Raw genomic sequence first — 16,337 nt, 5'->3', positions numbered from 1 at the left:
TAGTTACAGAAAGGCTCAAATGAAAACTGAAGTCTGAATGTTTAAATTTGTATATCACTATCAAAATATTATTGTTCAAGCAGTAAGAATGATTGGACTGATATAACTGTATGCATGTGCATGGGTGCAGAGGTGGTGTGCATGTACACAAGTATACACACTCTTATATGCTGGAACCCAATATTTGTGTTAGATTGTTGATATACTAATCTCCTTGTTGGTATTAGCAGAATGATGAGGACTGATTTTTGGGGTGAGCAGAGGGGGAAAAAAAGGAGCTAAAGAAGGATACAGGAAAGGAACAGAGAGGTAGAAGAATTTTTTTTTTTTTTAAAGATTTTATTTATTTATTTTTTCCCCCCAAAGCCCCAGTAGATAGTTGTATGTCATAGCTGCACATCCTTCTAGTTGCTGTATGTGGGACTCGGCCTCAGGATGGACGGAGAAGTGGTGCCTCGGTGCGCGCCAGGGATCCGAACCCGGGCCACCAGCATCGGAGCGCGCGCACTTAACCACCAAGCCACGGGGCCGGCCCAAGGTAGAAGAATTTACGACACAAATATGCCAAGGAAACTTTGTAATTTGTCTTATGTTTCAAAATATACTAGTGATAACAACAGTAGTACTTCAGACACTGTACTAAGCCTACTGTCTCTCTGTCCTCACAATGAATCCGTGATGTCAGTACTATTATATCCCCCTTTTACCAATGTAGAAACTGAATTCTAAAGAAGTTAAAACTTGCCCAAGATCACTTTAGCTAATAAATAATTAGGAGACCTTGTGGATATAAATCTGACTTTTTTGACTCCAAGCCAGATGTTCTTCCAATATACCAAATGTTTATATGTTTAATATTTTCAAGGCAAGGACTTTATCTTTAGAGGATCAGTCCCTGGTAAAGGCTTATTGCTTAGCAGGCAGTGATGGGACAGTAGCGTTTCCTGTAAAAAAAAAATCTGCATGTACTTTGGATGTGGCTGCTACTACTTTCTACTTGCATATTTATATTTATAGTGTGTTAGGAGATAAAACTTTCTTTGATTGCGTGTTGTAGATGTTAATTTAAAAGAGGATATCAGTGCTTTTGTTTCAAGAATTAATCATTCAGAAAGTGCTTTTCAAATTTTTTGTTAAACTAGTATAAACTTCTTTTAGAAGTTTTTCTGATGCATCCCTCAGAACATTCATACACTAACAAGGAAATAAGAAGGGCCTGACATTTTCTTTTGTTTCAGGGGATATCATTTTTAATGCCCAATACCCAGAGCTGCCCCCCGATTTTATCTTTGGAGAAGATGCTGAATTCCTGCCAGATCCCTCGGCTTTGCATGTGAGTATTGCAGGCTCATTCAGATGATCTTTATTTGTTGAAAGGAAAATAAAATTAGCTTTTGACAATTGCTTAACAGATAAATTTGCCAAATGTGGATTTTTTTCCACCCCTTTTTTTCTGTCCCTTGAAATAACTACAACTCTTTATGTGCCAAAATAGTTTAAATAAGAGATTTTTTAAAAGTGCAGTTTTACTTTCAGACTATTTTGACTTAATGAAAGTGTCTAGCACATTGGTTAAAATATTTTTACTTCAGCTTAAAGAGACATGTTGAAAATGTTTTCTTTCTTATAACTTAGTATATCATGTCTGCAATCAATTTTCTAATGTTTACTAACACTTCAGCACAAGGCTTGTTAGGGGAGTGTTTCTTGGCTCTTGAAGAGGGCTTTTTTGTGTAGAAGTGAAAGTGGCGAATTTGGACTTGTATTGGCTTTATCTCAGTATTATTATCAGAAGGGTAAAGATCAGATTAAGTGTTCTTTATTAAGCAAGACCAAAAACTTTGTAGTTGAAGTGAAATGTTTCTGGATTTAATGCAAGGAAGGGGGTGGTGGTACTTGTCAGAGCACATGCGGTTTATATAAAAATTATGTGTTTTGCATGGCTGGTGGAGAAAAACATGTGCCATTCTGTTTAAAAGGTCTGACCAAACAAAACGTCTCTTTCTTTCCCTTCTCAAGTTTGGTTTTACTGTGATGCCTAGACTATATGAGGTTTTATTGTTTGTTCAAAACTGTGTTCTTAGTTTTATTTTTTGGAAATTTTTTGTCTTACTAAAGTTTGGTAATTAAAAGTTTTGATGACTTAGTTTGAAATCTTGCCCCCCCGCCTTTTTTAAAAGGGAAGTATTAAACAGGAAGTATTAACCTAAAGAATTTTCTTAAATTTTAGACACAGCTGTAAAAAAACAAAAGTTGACAAGAGTAGGGTGAGTTTGTTGCAAAATTTCTAATAATTACACATACACTGTTACTTTAGTTGACTTTAAAAAAATTTGTAGTTTAAGTATGGCCGCATATATGCTATATGTTATATATTCACCCCATATTGAAGCTGAGGGGCTTACCTGGAGAAAATGAGGCGGAAGTATCCCTACAGACCTCTCTTGTATTAAATCTGCCCGGTGTGGGTGGCATATGTTAAATGCTAAAGATGTATTACAGGCTGAGTGCTCCAGGATTATAAAGAAAGTTGTCAGGAAAGGGTTTGTAGTGTAGGTGAGACTTGTACTCAGGCTTGAAGAATGGAACAAAAGTGGGGAGCATGGCAGAGAGTATTTCAAGTAGGGGGAGTATAAACAAATGATGTGTATAATATATTGTAGAAGGTACTGCCAGGTTTGCTGAAATGTAAATTAACGTAAAGGAGGGCTAGAAAAGGTTAGCAAGATAAATTGGGATGAGATTGTGGAGTGCATTGAATGCTAGGTTAAGAGCCATTGAAAGAAATGATAATTGAAGAATCATCTAACAGCAATGTGATCAATATAAGGGATTAAGGAGAGATTGAGGACTCTTGCAAAAATCCAGAGGGGAAAAGAAGGGACTTTGAGCTAGATGATGCAAGAGGAACACTGATGGAAAGGATAAGAAGTATGCATATGTTTACAGCTTTTTTTGGAATTGTCTTTAAAATTTGCTGGCCAGCCCTGGGGGCCTATTGGTTAGTTTGGCATATTCTGCTTCGGGGGCCCGGGGGTCAGTTCTTGGGTGCAGACCTACACCACGTGTCTCTCAGTGGCCATGCTGTGGTGGCAGCTCACATACGTAAAGCGGAAGATTGGCAGCAGATGTTAGCTCAGGGTAAATCTTCCTCAGCAAAAAAAAAAAAAAAAAATTAAAAACAAAAATAAAATTTGCAAGTCATGTCTTCAGTATTGGCAAGTATTGTGAGAGTATAGAATTTAAAAGCTGGGAAGGTTCGTCTTATCCCACTTTGCTATTTTCATATTGGGGAAATTGACCTAGATTTATATAATTGTATTGGAGTTGATATTATAACTCCACTCTTCTAGTATTTAGTCCCTGAGTGAAGTTATCACAAATGTTTTTGAGAAATTAGCTACAAAAGAACTGCCCCCAAATCAAAGCATTATATCTAAGAGCAAGATTACAAATCTAGGGGAACACCTTCTCTTTAGCTGTAGTTAATCTAAGGCCTCAGGCAGGCTACCCAGGGTTTCTTCATGGACCAATGGGCTGGGCAAGCCTAGCTAAGTAACCAAGGTACACCTTCCACTAGCTGGGTGAGGTCTGGCTGACACACTAGGACAGAATAAACTACGAGGCCTGATCCTCAGCAGACATTTCCCTGAGCGCAGCATGCCTCTGGAGGACTTTTCATTCAACTGTTAATGGATTATGGTATATTTCTTAGATTCAGTTCAAACTTTTTCCTCCCTTCTTGAAGTGCTCAGAGCACAATTTCTAATAACCTGATTAATCTATATATGGTTCCAAATGAAGGGTGATTACACATGTCATCACCCATGGAGTGGAAAACAAAATGGCTAGACTTCTTGAATTTTTCCACTGAAGTACTAATTGTGGAAGGGAATGAATATGTAGCCTTGGAATCTGGGAGTGTAGTTCACAGTAGCTTTTATGGCAAATACAGAATTTCCTTGAAGTTTCTGGGTTTTATCTTAAAAATTCATGAACATTTTGCATTTGATACTATACCTGTATTTTTTAATATAAAAATATATTAAATTATAAATATTTGAGGGAAAAAAGGGACTCTCCAGTGTGTCCCAGTTTGAGAAATATATTTTTAAAGAATATATGTGATGTTTTATTTATTCAATTTATTTAAACCTGTTCCTTTCCAAAAAAAGATTTGAAGTAGCTTAAATAAAGGATGTATATAGGTTAGTAAAAATATATGAGGTGCTCTAATCCATCAGATGAGGCCACATCTTTCTAAGCTCAAATTCTTTGTTCAGGGAGATGAGTTCCATTAAGGACTTTGAGATTCTCAGAGGAATGGAAAATACTAGATAGGTACTAGATCTAGAGATAGGTATCTCATAGATACCAGCAAATCATAAAATCACTGAGTTAGGATCTTAGTGGTTTGGTGGTTCCCACTCCTGCTATACTTTAGAATAATTTAGGAAGCCTCTTAAAAATACGGATTCCTGGACCCCAAATGGACGTACTGAATTGTATGCTTTAGGGAGTCAAAGAGTCATTAAATTCCCTGGGTGATTTTTATGTAGTTTGCGAACTGCTATTGGGAACCACTAATTGAATCCTTCTTTTACAGTATTATCTCCAACAGAAGGCCATTTACCATTTAATATTATTTCCAGTGAGGTAGCATTTTTCCTTTTGGGGACAGCTCTAATTTTTTTTAATAACAGCTTTATTGAGACATAATGTGTATGCCATAAAATTCACCCATTTAAAGTGTATAATTCAATGGTTTTTAGTGTATTCACAGAGTTGTGCAACCATTACCACAGTCAAATTTAGAACACTGTCCTCACCCCTAAAAGAAACCCCAAACCTATTAGCAGTCATTTCCTTATCTTCCCCACCCCTACCCATATCCACTGTAGGCAATAACTAATCCATGTTCTGTCTCTATTGATTTGCCTGTTCTGGACATTTCATATGAATGGAATCATACAATATGTGGTTCTTTGTGACGGACTTCTTTCACTTAGTGTTCTGTTTTCAATGTAGCATGGATCACTACTTAATTTTTTTATTACTAAATAATATTCCATTGTATGCATATATCACATTTTATTTATCCATTGTCAGTTGATGGACATTTGGGTTGTTTCCATGTTTTGGCTATTATAAACACTGCTGTTGTGTGGGCATATTTTTATTTCTTTTGGATATATCCCGAGGAATGAAATTGCAGGGTCAAATGGTGACTGAAGGTAACTTTTTGAGGAACTCCCAGACTTTTTCCAGAGCGGCTATACATTTTACATCTCTACCAGCAGTGTATAAGTGTTCCAGTTTATCTACAGCCTCACCAGCACTTGTTATTATATCTGTCTTTATATATAGCCATCCTCGTGGATGTGAAGTGATATCTCATTGTGTTTTTGGTTTGCATTTCCCTGATAGCTCATGATGTTTTGCATCTTTTCATTTGCTCATTGGCCATTTGTATCTCTTTTTTGGAGAAATGTCTATTCAAATCTTTTGCCCATTTTTAAATTGGGTTGTCTTTTTATTGTTGAGGTGTAAGAGTTCTTTATATCTTCTGGGTACAAGTCCTTTATCAGATATATAACTTGCCAAAATTTTCTCCATTCTGTGGATTGTCTTTTCACCTTCTAGATAGTATTCTTTGAAGGACAAAGTTTTACATTTTTATGAAATCCAACTTATTTATATTTTCTTTTGTTGCTTCTGTTTCTGGTTTCATATCTAAGAAACCATTGCTTAGTCCAAGGTTTTGAAGACTTACTCTTATGTTTTCCTTGAAGAGTTTTATAATTTTTGCTCTTACATTTAGGTCTTTGATCCATTTTAAGTTAATTTTTGTATGTGGTGTGAGGTCGGGGCCCTGCTTCATTGTTTTACAGGCAGAGATCCAGGTGTTCCAGCACAATTTATTGGAAAGACTGTTTTTTCCTTATTGAATTGTTCTTCAGAGAACAGAATCTCTGAAGCAGTGATTTTCAGCCTTGCTTTTGCAACACCTTGTGGTATATTTGGCTCCTTCAAAGGGTATTGTGAAATTCTTCCCCCCTAAAGTAATAATGATAATTCACTTTAATTTAAAATAAAATTGCATAAAGGAGGAAGGGTGGGTCATAAATTTAAATGAGAAGAACATGTTGCAATTACAGCAAAATTGGACACCACTGATATCTGATTGCCTAGTTTGAAGAAGGTGAGGGTGATTTTGTGTTTGGGACAAGCATCTTCAGGGTAGGGAACCTAATGCTACTGCAGGTAGTACCCACTGCTGGTGTAATTCCTTCACTGACTGTTCTGCTCGTGTGGAATGTAAGTGTAGAAAGAAGTATTGTACTAATACCTTGTCACTTCTCCCCTGCTCTTCACTGTGCTACCTACAGAAAGACATATGTTAAATGTGTCCTTGCAAAATAGTACCCATCCCCTGTGTACATGAAACACATACCAAGAATGCGCTAAGCTGGGATGGACTGTGTGGCCCACTATTGAAAAATGCCATCCAGATGTGTGATGCTCCTATTCCTAGACACTTCCATGTGCTGTGGCCTACAACGTATTTCAAAATAGAATGTTCTGTAATTTTTCAAATATCTATTTAATGCCTCATTTGAGACCTATAAAAGACTCATCTTTAGCCCTCAAGCTGGACATAGTGCTCAAGACAGATAAGTGAACAGCCTCACAGCCTCGGGAGGTAAGTTGGGGGATAGAGGTATATGCATGGGATGCTGTGGGGACATGTAGGAGGAACACTTTAACACATCCATCTATGGTGCCAGGGACTTATAAACATTATTTGATTGTTTATAAATAATTTACATTTTTATGTAACTTATTGAAGAACAACACACCTACAGAAGAGTGTACAAATCACAAGAGTATAGCATGGCGAATTTCCAAAAAATAAACACACTGTGTAACCAGCACCTAGATCAAGAAATAGAACATATCCAGCATCCAGAAGACCCATTCATGTCCCCTTCCATCACTGTGACCATCTTGCCCAAGAGTAAACACTATGCTGACTTACATCACCGTTATTAATTTTGTCTCTTTTTGACCTTGATACAGATGAAATCAAAATAGCATGTATTTGTGTGTCTGACTTCTTTCACTCAACATTTATTTGTGAGCTTCACCCATGTAGTTTGTTGTTGTTTTATGTACATTGCTCATAGTATTCCATTGTATGAGCATACCACAGTTTATTTATCCATTCTACTATTGATCGACATATGGGTTATTTTCAGTTTTTTGCTGAATAGTGCTACTGTGAACATTCTTGTACATGTCTCATTGAATACATGCGTGCATTTCTGATGGGTGTATTCTGAAGAGTTGACTTGCTGGGTCACATGGTATAGAGGATTAAGGAGAGGACTGTTAATATATACACATATATAATTTTGAAGGCATGTGTTATAAACAAGGCTTTAAAAGCACAGTTGTAGAAAAACAGAACATCTTGAAAGTACAAACAAGGTACATTTAAAATGAAACTTGACCAATTTATCAGAGTTCAGTCAGCAGACAGAAACCATACGCAGTAATTTGAATAGGGAAAACTGAATATAGAGAATTATTAACTACTTAAAGGAGTAAAAGAGAACTCTAAAGAATGCAAGAATAGCAGTTGTAGAGAGTAGCTACTCTAGGGCTGAGGAAGAATACTCAAGAAGGAACAAACTTGGAAGACTCTTCCCTCATGTCTCCCCCTTACCTTCTGAGTCTGAGATTCTGACATCCTGGTGGGAGAGGGTGTGGCTGCAGCCCCTGGATGATGGAGACCTTGACTTAGGGGTGCTGCAGACCAGAACTGTTGTGTGGTCCAGTGGGTACTGGTAGGCCAAGACTGGCGAGTAGAAATGGGCTGGGTGCCAGTTAAATCGGCGGGGAAGCACTACCCGGTCTCCTGAATGCCTCTGGCAGCTGCACCATGGGAGCAGCTACGAAAAGTACACCAGAACCAGGATAAGAAGCTCCTCCCTCTGTTATGCCTTGCACTGTCCCTCCATCACTTTCTAGTGACAAACTAAACATTCCACTAGCTGGCAAAGGAAAAATGTATACAGGGTCCAGCCCCAATTTCATAAACAGGACAAAGAAGAGTAGATTTGGGAAATGAGAGGCAGTAAATGAATAACTAGTGCAACTAGAGCATACCAAACTTACCTTACAGTTTATTGTTTTCTGCTGTATCTAATCTGTTGTTGAACCCATCTAATGAGCTCTTAATTTTAGGTAATTCTTCAATTTTATAATTCTATTTGGTTCTTTTCTGTAAATTCTTTGGTGAATTTATCTTTTCATCTGTAGTTTTCTCCATTTTCTTACACATGCTAATCATATTTATTTTCAAGTCCTGTGAGCCAATTGGAATATCTGGAGTATCCTTGAGTCTATTTGTTTTGCCTGCTTTTTTTTTTGGTTCTCAATCATGTGGTTCTATGTCTGGTGTTTCTAGTAGTTTTGAATGTCAGACATTCCAGTTAAAAAACTATGGAGGCTCCAGATGATGCTGTTTTCTTTTAGGAAGAAGATTCATTATCCCCTCTCACAGACAGGTAGATGTTGGCTGATCACATTAATCCAGACATGGACTGGGCTGAGTTGGGGCTGGTTTCGGCTTTGGCGAGGATCTGTCTGCCTCTGGTTTACTCCTGTTCCTCAGATAGAGCTCTTCAGGGTTTTTATCTGAGAGTCTACAGTGGTCAGTGTTCTAGACACTTTTAAGTGCCTTGGCCTATAAAATCTTTTCAAATAGAATGCTCTATTATTTATCAAATATCCAAATACCCAAACAGTGTGAATCTTTGCCCTGATGGATCCCAAATTCTAAATTTTGTCTTGTAAGACTGCTGATAACTCGCTCTGCTTTTAAGAGTAGTTGCTTAATTTTAGCTTCTTGCCCTTGGGCTGCCCCAGAATGTCTTGTGGGGAACTGGCTGCATGTTTGAGGTCTCTCAAGACTCTGCCAAACGTTCTGATGATTTTTCTGAGTCCAGCAGCAGCTTTGTGACTGTGCAGAGCTTGGATTTTCAGCCTCCCTGCAGTGCCTGGAATTTGCAAAAGTCCCTGGGGTAAAAGTAAAGTCGGCTCCTTTCCCTGACGTTCTCTCTTTTCTGAATTCTCAGCCCCTCCAGTTCTCACTCCTTCAGCAGGTATCAAATGCCTTTAAATAACTATCTGTATTTTATCTGGCTTTCTAGTTGTTCTTATTGAGAGTGTTGGTTTGTACAAAGCTACTCCATCCTACCTGGAAACGTAAGTCAGTTGTCTTACATTTTGAGAACATGTAATTTTATCCTTTACTTTCAAAGCAAAAGTACAAAAAACTTTTTAGTGGACCATAAAATACCACTCGCCTCGTTGGCAGGAATACAGAGTTAATAAAACTTAATTATTAATAATTAGTAAAAATGTTTGATGTTAATAAAACTGTTCAGTAACATTAGTTAATAAGAATTAATAAAATGCTTGAAAACTATACTTCTTCCTTTTTTATGAAAACCTAGATTTTAAGTTCCAGTAGATTTTCCTAAGGTAGAAATAAGGGTAAACATAGAGATGGCATATCTGGTTCTCTTGAGTTGAGTGCAGTTTGGATTCAAAGGATGCATCAATCTATGATCCAAGTGAATGTGAGACAATTACTATGAATTTCGATGCAAAGTTGTTTTGTGTTGATGAATTAAAAACTCTATTTGTACTTCTACCATTATCTATTTTTACTTATCAGCTATTAGAAACATTTTATGAGGTATGAAGAGTGTTGATGTTGTTATTCTTTTCAAATGTACTTCCTGATGGGAGATAGTAGAAGGCCTTTGGTTTAAAACGATGATTTATGATTTTATCTATTTTTCCAAAGAGGTTGCTATTATAACCAATTGTGGATTAAGGAGAGAAGTATTAATATATACGAATATGCACACATGCATATAATTTTGAAGGCATGTGTTATAAACAAAGCTTTAAAAGCACAGTTGTAGAAAAACAGAACATCTTGCAAGTACAAACAAGGTACTTTTAAATGTACCAAACAAGGTACATTTAAAATTTTCTCTCTCATAAGACAAACGAAAAAAAGGCAAACCAAGTTATTTTTTGAAATCCAATGGCAAATATAACATTTAGCAGATGTTGTCAGTTTTGATTTACTCGATTGAATTTGTAAAAATGCTTTTGGAAAAATGAGGTACCAAGTTCAGTGTGAAGCATTTCAGCTCAAGAATTTGCTTATCCAGAGGGGTTATTTAATGATCACTTTTGAAGATTATTTATTGTCTTTGGTTAGTTGTCTCTCTTTGTCATCCTCTCTTTATCACCTCCTATCCTCTCCAGCACTCTCTTCAAAGAGTAGTGTTTTTAAATTATGAGAATGTATTTTTATTTTTAATAACATGAAATACAGATAAGTACCAAGAGAAACAAATCTATAATCCCACACAATTTAGAGATCAGTATTATTAACATGTTATTATGTACTCCCAGTGTTTTTCTATTGTCTATGTCACAGGAACATATGTTCTCTACAGTTTTCAATCATTTTTTTCACTCGATATATTGTAAGCATTTCTCCTGTGACTTTACAGATTCATCTGAAGCATCTTTTAAAATTGGCTTCTATTCTTTTGACCTATCCCTGATGGTTAGTGCCTCCCCAGGAAAATAAAAGATTACCTTAAACTTTTTTATTTTTCTTTTGAAAATTTTATTTGTTTTTTTTCATTGAGGTGACATTGGTTTATAACATTATATAAGTCTCAAGTATACATCACTGTATTTCGATTTCTGTGTAGACTACATCATGTTCACTACACAAAGATTAATTACTATCCATCACTGTATTGTCAATGTGCTTTATTACCCCTTTTTATTTATTTTTGTTTGTTTCTCATAGAGAACAGCCGACTTAAGGCTGTTAACTAAGTGAAATGGTCATAATTTGTGAATTCTTAGTAGCTAATAGTTGGTTATGGTTAATAACTTACTAAAAAAGTCTATTAATTCGTCATCATAAGTCTAATTAATGTCTGTGAACAAGGATTCTACCTATGTTTCTCTTAAGAAAATAAGGGTGAAATAAAGTTTTGGTAAAATGACATCAAAATTGTTTTTGGCAAAAATAGTACAGCATTGAGTAGGAGATGGAGAACTCTACCTTTCAAGAGGACTTTGGTTTAACTGGAGAGTTAAGACTTAAACATAAAAAGAGAAATATTGTAGCAAATTGCAGTGTATTGTCATAGCACATTATACATACCTCTGTAGAACTACTATTTTGTCCAGTAGTTGTTTACATTTTTGTCTTCTCTACCATTCTGAGAGCACCTTGAAGGTGGAGACTAATCTTACTCATCTTTAATTTACCTAACACTTATTTGTGGTACAGATACTTAGTAAGTACACACTAAGGTTTTTTTTTAATAAGTGAATATGCTAAGTATCACATTAATGGTATAGGAGTTCTGATGAAATAGTGGTTATTGAGTTCTGATGAAATAGTGGTTATTGAGCCTATGGTGATCTGAGGCTTTATGGAGGAGGAAGGGTTTTACCTAGGTCTTCAAGCAGGAGTAAGATTTAGAGGATGAACAGAGGGGATGGCACTGTGGGCAGGAAGACAGGCTATAGTGAATCATCAGAAACCAAGGGTGGCATATTGTAAGCACTGAGCAAACCCGTTTTCTTGGAGGAGAGTTTGCATAGGCAAATAGTAGAAAATACAGTTCCAGAGGCAGATTGAAGCAAAATTGTAAGGGGTTTAGAATACAAAGCTAAAGATTGTTTGTTACTAGTTTAGGCTGTAATTTTAAGAAACTACTGTAGCCTTAGGTTTTTGTTTTGCCTTTTTTAAAATATGGTTTGCAGAGACATTGAAGCTTTTGTGAAATGTTTGTGATCTGAAGGTATTTTTCCCCTGTGGTATTGAGGATTCCAGAAATTTTTGATGCCTTTACTTTTTAGCTAACTAATATTAAGTACTCTTCTGGAAATAGTTATGAACTTCATCTGTATACGTTAGTTTTCCAGAGGAGTCAGATTTTTATTATAAATTTTAAAAGAAAAATGTGCAGTTGAGGGGCTGCCCCAGTGGTGTAGCGGTTATGTTTGTGCTCTCCGCTCCAGCAGCCCAGGGTTAGCAGGTTCGGATCCCAGGCACGGACTTATGCACCGCTTGTCAAGCCATGCTGTGGTGGCGTCCCATATAAAGTAGAGGAAGATGGGGACGGATGTTAGCCCAGGGCCAGTCTTCCTCAGCAAAAAGAGGAGAATTGGCATCAGATGTTAGCTCAGGGCTAATCTTCCTCACCAAAAAAAAAAAGTGCAGTTGATTGATTATGTTCTCTCAGAATCTCTGAATTGTTTAGTTCACATTCTCTGCTTGTTTCAAAGGCTGGTCTTAGAGCTAGCTTACTTTGTGTGCTTCTGGTATACAGAGCCTTATGAACAAAGGGCTATTTTTTTAATAAACTTTTAGTTTTAGATTTATAGAATCATTGCAAAGATGGTACAGTTGTCCTTCAGTATCCGCTGGATATTGTTTCCAGGATGTGGTGCAGATACCAAAATCCATAGGTGCTCAAGTCTCTTATATAAAATGGTGTAATATTTGCCTACAACCTATGCACATTGTCTAGTATACAGTCAGTCATGTGTCACATAACAATGAGGATGTGTTCTGAGAAATGCGTTTTTAGGCAATTTTGTTGTTGTTCCAACATCATAGAGTATATTTACACAAACCTAGATGGTATACCCTACTATACACCAAGGCTATATGGTACTAATCTTATGGGACCACCATCGTATATGTGGTCCGTTGTTGACCAAAACGTCGTTATGCGACTGTACTTTAAATCATCTCTAGATTACTTAAAATACCTATTACAGTGTAACCGCTATGTAAATAGTTTTTATACTGTATTGTTTTGGGAATAATGACAAGAAAAAAAAGTCTGTACTTGTTCAGTACAGACGCAACCATTGTAGGCTGTTTATCCACAGTTGGTTGAATCCATGGATGCAGAACCCACAGATACAGAAGGCCGCTGTACAGAGAATTCCTATGTACCGCACATTCAGTTTTCTCTGTTGTTAACATCTTACATTACTATGATACATTTGTGACTATTAATGAATCAGTAGTGATACATTATTATTATTATTTTTAAATTATTTTATTGAGGTCATATTGGTTTATAACATTGTGTAATTTCAGGTGTACATTATTATATATCAGTTCCTGTATAGACTGCATTGTGCTCACTGCCAATAGTCTAGTTTTTATCTGTCACCATACATATGTGCCCCTTTACCCCTTTCGCCCACCCCCCACCCCCTACCCGCCTCTGGTAACCACTAATCTGTTCTTTTTATCCATGTATTTGTCTTTTTTTTTTTTTTAATAATTTTATTTATTTATTTTTCCCCTAAAGCCCCAGTAGATAGTTGTATGTCATAGCTGCACGTCCTTCTAGTTGCTGTATGTGGGACGCGGCCTCAGCATGGCCGGAGAAGCAGTGCGTCGGTGCGCACCCAGGATCCAAACCTGGGCTGCCAGCAGCGGAGTGCGCGCACTTAATCGCTGAGCCATGGGGCCGGCCCTATCCATGTATTTGTCTATCTTCCACATATTAGTGAAATCATACAGTGTTTGTCTTTCTCTCTCTGGCTTATTTCGCTTAACATCAGACCCTCAAGGTCCATCCATGTTGTTGCAAATGGATGATTTTGTCTTTTTTATGGCTGAGTGGTATTCCGTTATATATATACACACCACATCTTTTTTTTTTTTTCTGTGAGGAAGATCAGCCCTGAGCTAGCATCTGCCAATCCTCCTCTTTTTGCTGAGGAAGACTGGCCCTGGGCTAACATCCATGCCCATCTTCCTCCACTTTATATGGGATGCCACCACAGCATGGCTTGACAAGCAGTGCGTCGGTGCACGCCCGGTTTCCAAACCGGCAAACCCTGGGCCGCCGCAGCGGAGCACACACGCTTAACCGCTTGTGCCATGGGGCAGGCCCCCAATATACACCACATCTTTATCCATTCATCAATTGATGGGCACTTGGGTTACTTCCAAGTCTTCGCTATTGTGAATAATGCTGTAGTGAAAATAGGGGTGCATAGATCTCTTTGTATTGTTGATTTCATGTTCTTTGGATAAGTACCCAGTGATTAGATAGCTGGATAGTATGGTATTTCTGCTTTTAATTTTTTTTTTTTTTTTTTTTGAGGAAGATCCATGCCGATCCTCCTCTTTTTGCTGAGGAAGACTGGCCCTGAGCTAACATCTATTGCCAATCCTCCTCTTTTTTTTTTCCCCCTTTTCTCCGCACAGCCCCAGTAGATAGTTGTATGTCATAGTTGCACATCCCTCTAGTTACTGTATGTGGGACGCCGCCTCGGCATGGCCAGACAAGCAGTGCCTCGGTGCACGCCAGGGATCTGAACCCCAGGCCGCCAGTAGCGGAGCGCGCTCTTAACCGCTAAGCCACAGGGCCGGCCCCTCTGTTTTTAATTTTTTGAGAAATCTCCATACTGTTTTCCATAGTGGCTGCACCACTTTGCATTCCCATCAGCAGTATATGAAGGTTCCCTTTTCTCCACATCTTCTCCAACATTTATTATATTTGTCTTGTTAATTATAGCCATTCTGACAGGTGTAAGGTGATATTTCATTGTAGTTTTGATTTGCATTTCCGTGATAATTAGTCATGTTGAACACTGTTTCATGTGCCTATTGGCCATCTGTATATCTTTGGAGAAATGTCTGTTCAGATACTCTGCCCATTTTTTAATCGGGTTGTTTGTTTTTTTATTTTTGAGTTGTATGAATTCTTTATATATTTTAGAAATTAAACCCTTGTCAGGTAGATGATTTGCAAATATTTTCTCCTAGTTAGCGAGTTGTCTTTTCATTTTGTTCTTGGTTTCCTTTGTCTTGCAGAAGCTCTTTAATCTGATGTAGTCCCATTTGTTTATTTTTTCTTTTGTTTCCTATGCCTGAGTAGACATGGTATTTGAAAAGATGCTGCTAAGACTGATGTCAAAGAGTGTACTGCCTGTGTTTTCTTCTAGGAGTTTTGTGGTTTCAGGTCTTACATTCAAGTCTTTAATCCATCTTGAGTTAATTTTTGTGTATGCTGTAAGATAATGGTCTACTTTCATTCTTTTGAGTGTGGCCATCCAGTTTTCCCAACACCATTTACTGAAGAGACTTTCCTTTCTCCATGTTCTTGGCTCCATTGTCGAAGATTAGCTATCCATAGATGTGTGGTTTTATTTCTGGGCTTTCAATTCTTTTCCCTTGATCTGTGAGTCTGTTTTTGTGCCAGTCCATGCTATTTTGATTACTATCGCTGTGTAGTATATTTTGAAGTCAGGAAGTGTGATGCCTCCAGCTTTGTTCTTTTTTCTCAGGATTCTTTTAGCTATTTGGAGTCTTTTGTTGTTCCATATAAATTTTAGGATTCTTTGTTCTATTTCTGTTAAAAATGTTGTTGGGACTTCGATAGGGATTGCATTGAATCTACAGATTGCTTTAGGAAGTATGGACATTTTAACTATGTTGGTTCTTCCAATCCAAGAGCATGGAATGTCTTTCCATTTCTTTGTCTCGTCTTCAATTTCTTTCAACAGTGTTTTATAGTTTTCAGTGTACAGATCTTCCACCTCTTTGGTTAAGTTTATTCTTAGGTATTTTATTCTTTTTGTTGCAATTGTAAATGGGATTGTATTCTTAATTCTCTTTCTGCTACTTCATTGTTATTGTGTAGAAACACAACTGATTTTTGTATGTTGATTTTGTATCCTGCAACTTTGCCATATTCATTTATTATTTCTAAAAGAGATTTGGTAGATTCTTTAGTGTTTTCTATATATAAAATCAAGTCATCTGCAAATAGTGACAGTTTCACTTCTTCCTTTTCATTCTGGATCCCTTTTATTTCTTTTTCTTGCCTGATTGCTCTGGCTAGGACTTCCAATACTATGTTAAATAGGAGTGGTGAGAGTGGGCATCCTTGTCTGGTTCCTGTTCTTAGAGGGATAACTTTAAGTTTTTCACCATTCAGAGTGATAATAGCTGTGGGTTTGTTATATATAGCCTTTATGATATTGAGCTACTTTCCTTCTATACCCATTTTATTCAGAGTTTTTATCATAAATGGATGCTGTATCTTTTTTTTTTTGTGAGGAAGATCAGCCCTGAGCTAACATCCCTGCTAATCCTCCTCTTTTTTGCTGAGGAAGACCGGCCCTGAGCTAACGTCTATTGCCAATCCTCCTCCTTTTTTTTCCCCAAAGCCCCAACTATC

General features: G+C 37.2%; 1 protein-coding gene across 4 annotated transcripts in view; it reads left to right on the top strand.

Annotated features, from left to right (window-relative positions):
- Nucleotides 1-16,337, top strand: part of BABAM2 (BRISC and BRCA1 A complex member 2) — a 460,673-nt gene that overhangs the window by 108,728 nt on the left and 335,608 nt on the right. For all 4 annotated transcript variants that reach the window (XM_087436974.1, XM_004418193.3, XM_087436975.1 and 1 more), the window contains exon 4: nucleotides 1,239-1,333. In XM_087436974.1, coding sequence (XP_087293100.1) covers nucleotides 1,239-1,333 — 95 coding nt within the window. The remainder of the gene's footprint in view (nucleotides 1-1,238; nucleotides 1,334-16,337) is intronic.

This window comes from Ceratotherium simum, chromosome 11 (genome assembly GCF_057802395.1).
Source record: "Ceratotherium simum simum isolate JZ-2026a chromosome 11, ASM5780239v1, whole genome shotgun sequence".
In the NCBI taxonomy this organism is placed as follows: Eukaryota; Metazoa; Chordata; class Mammalia; order Perissodactyla; family Rhinocerotidae; genus Ceratotherium; species Ceratotherium simum.
This window is presented reverse-complemented; position numbering and strand designations above follow the sequence as displayed.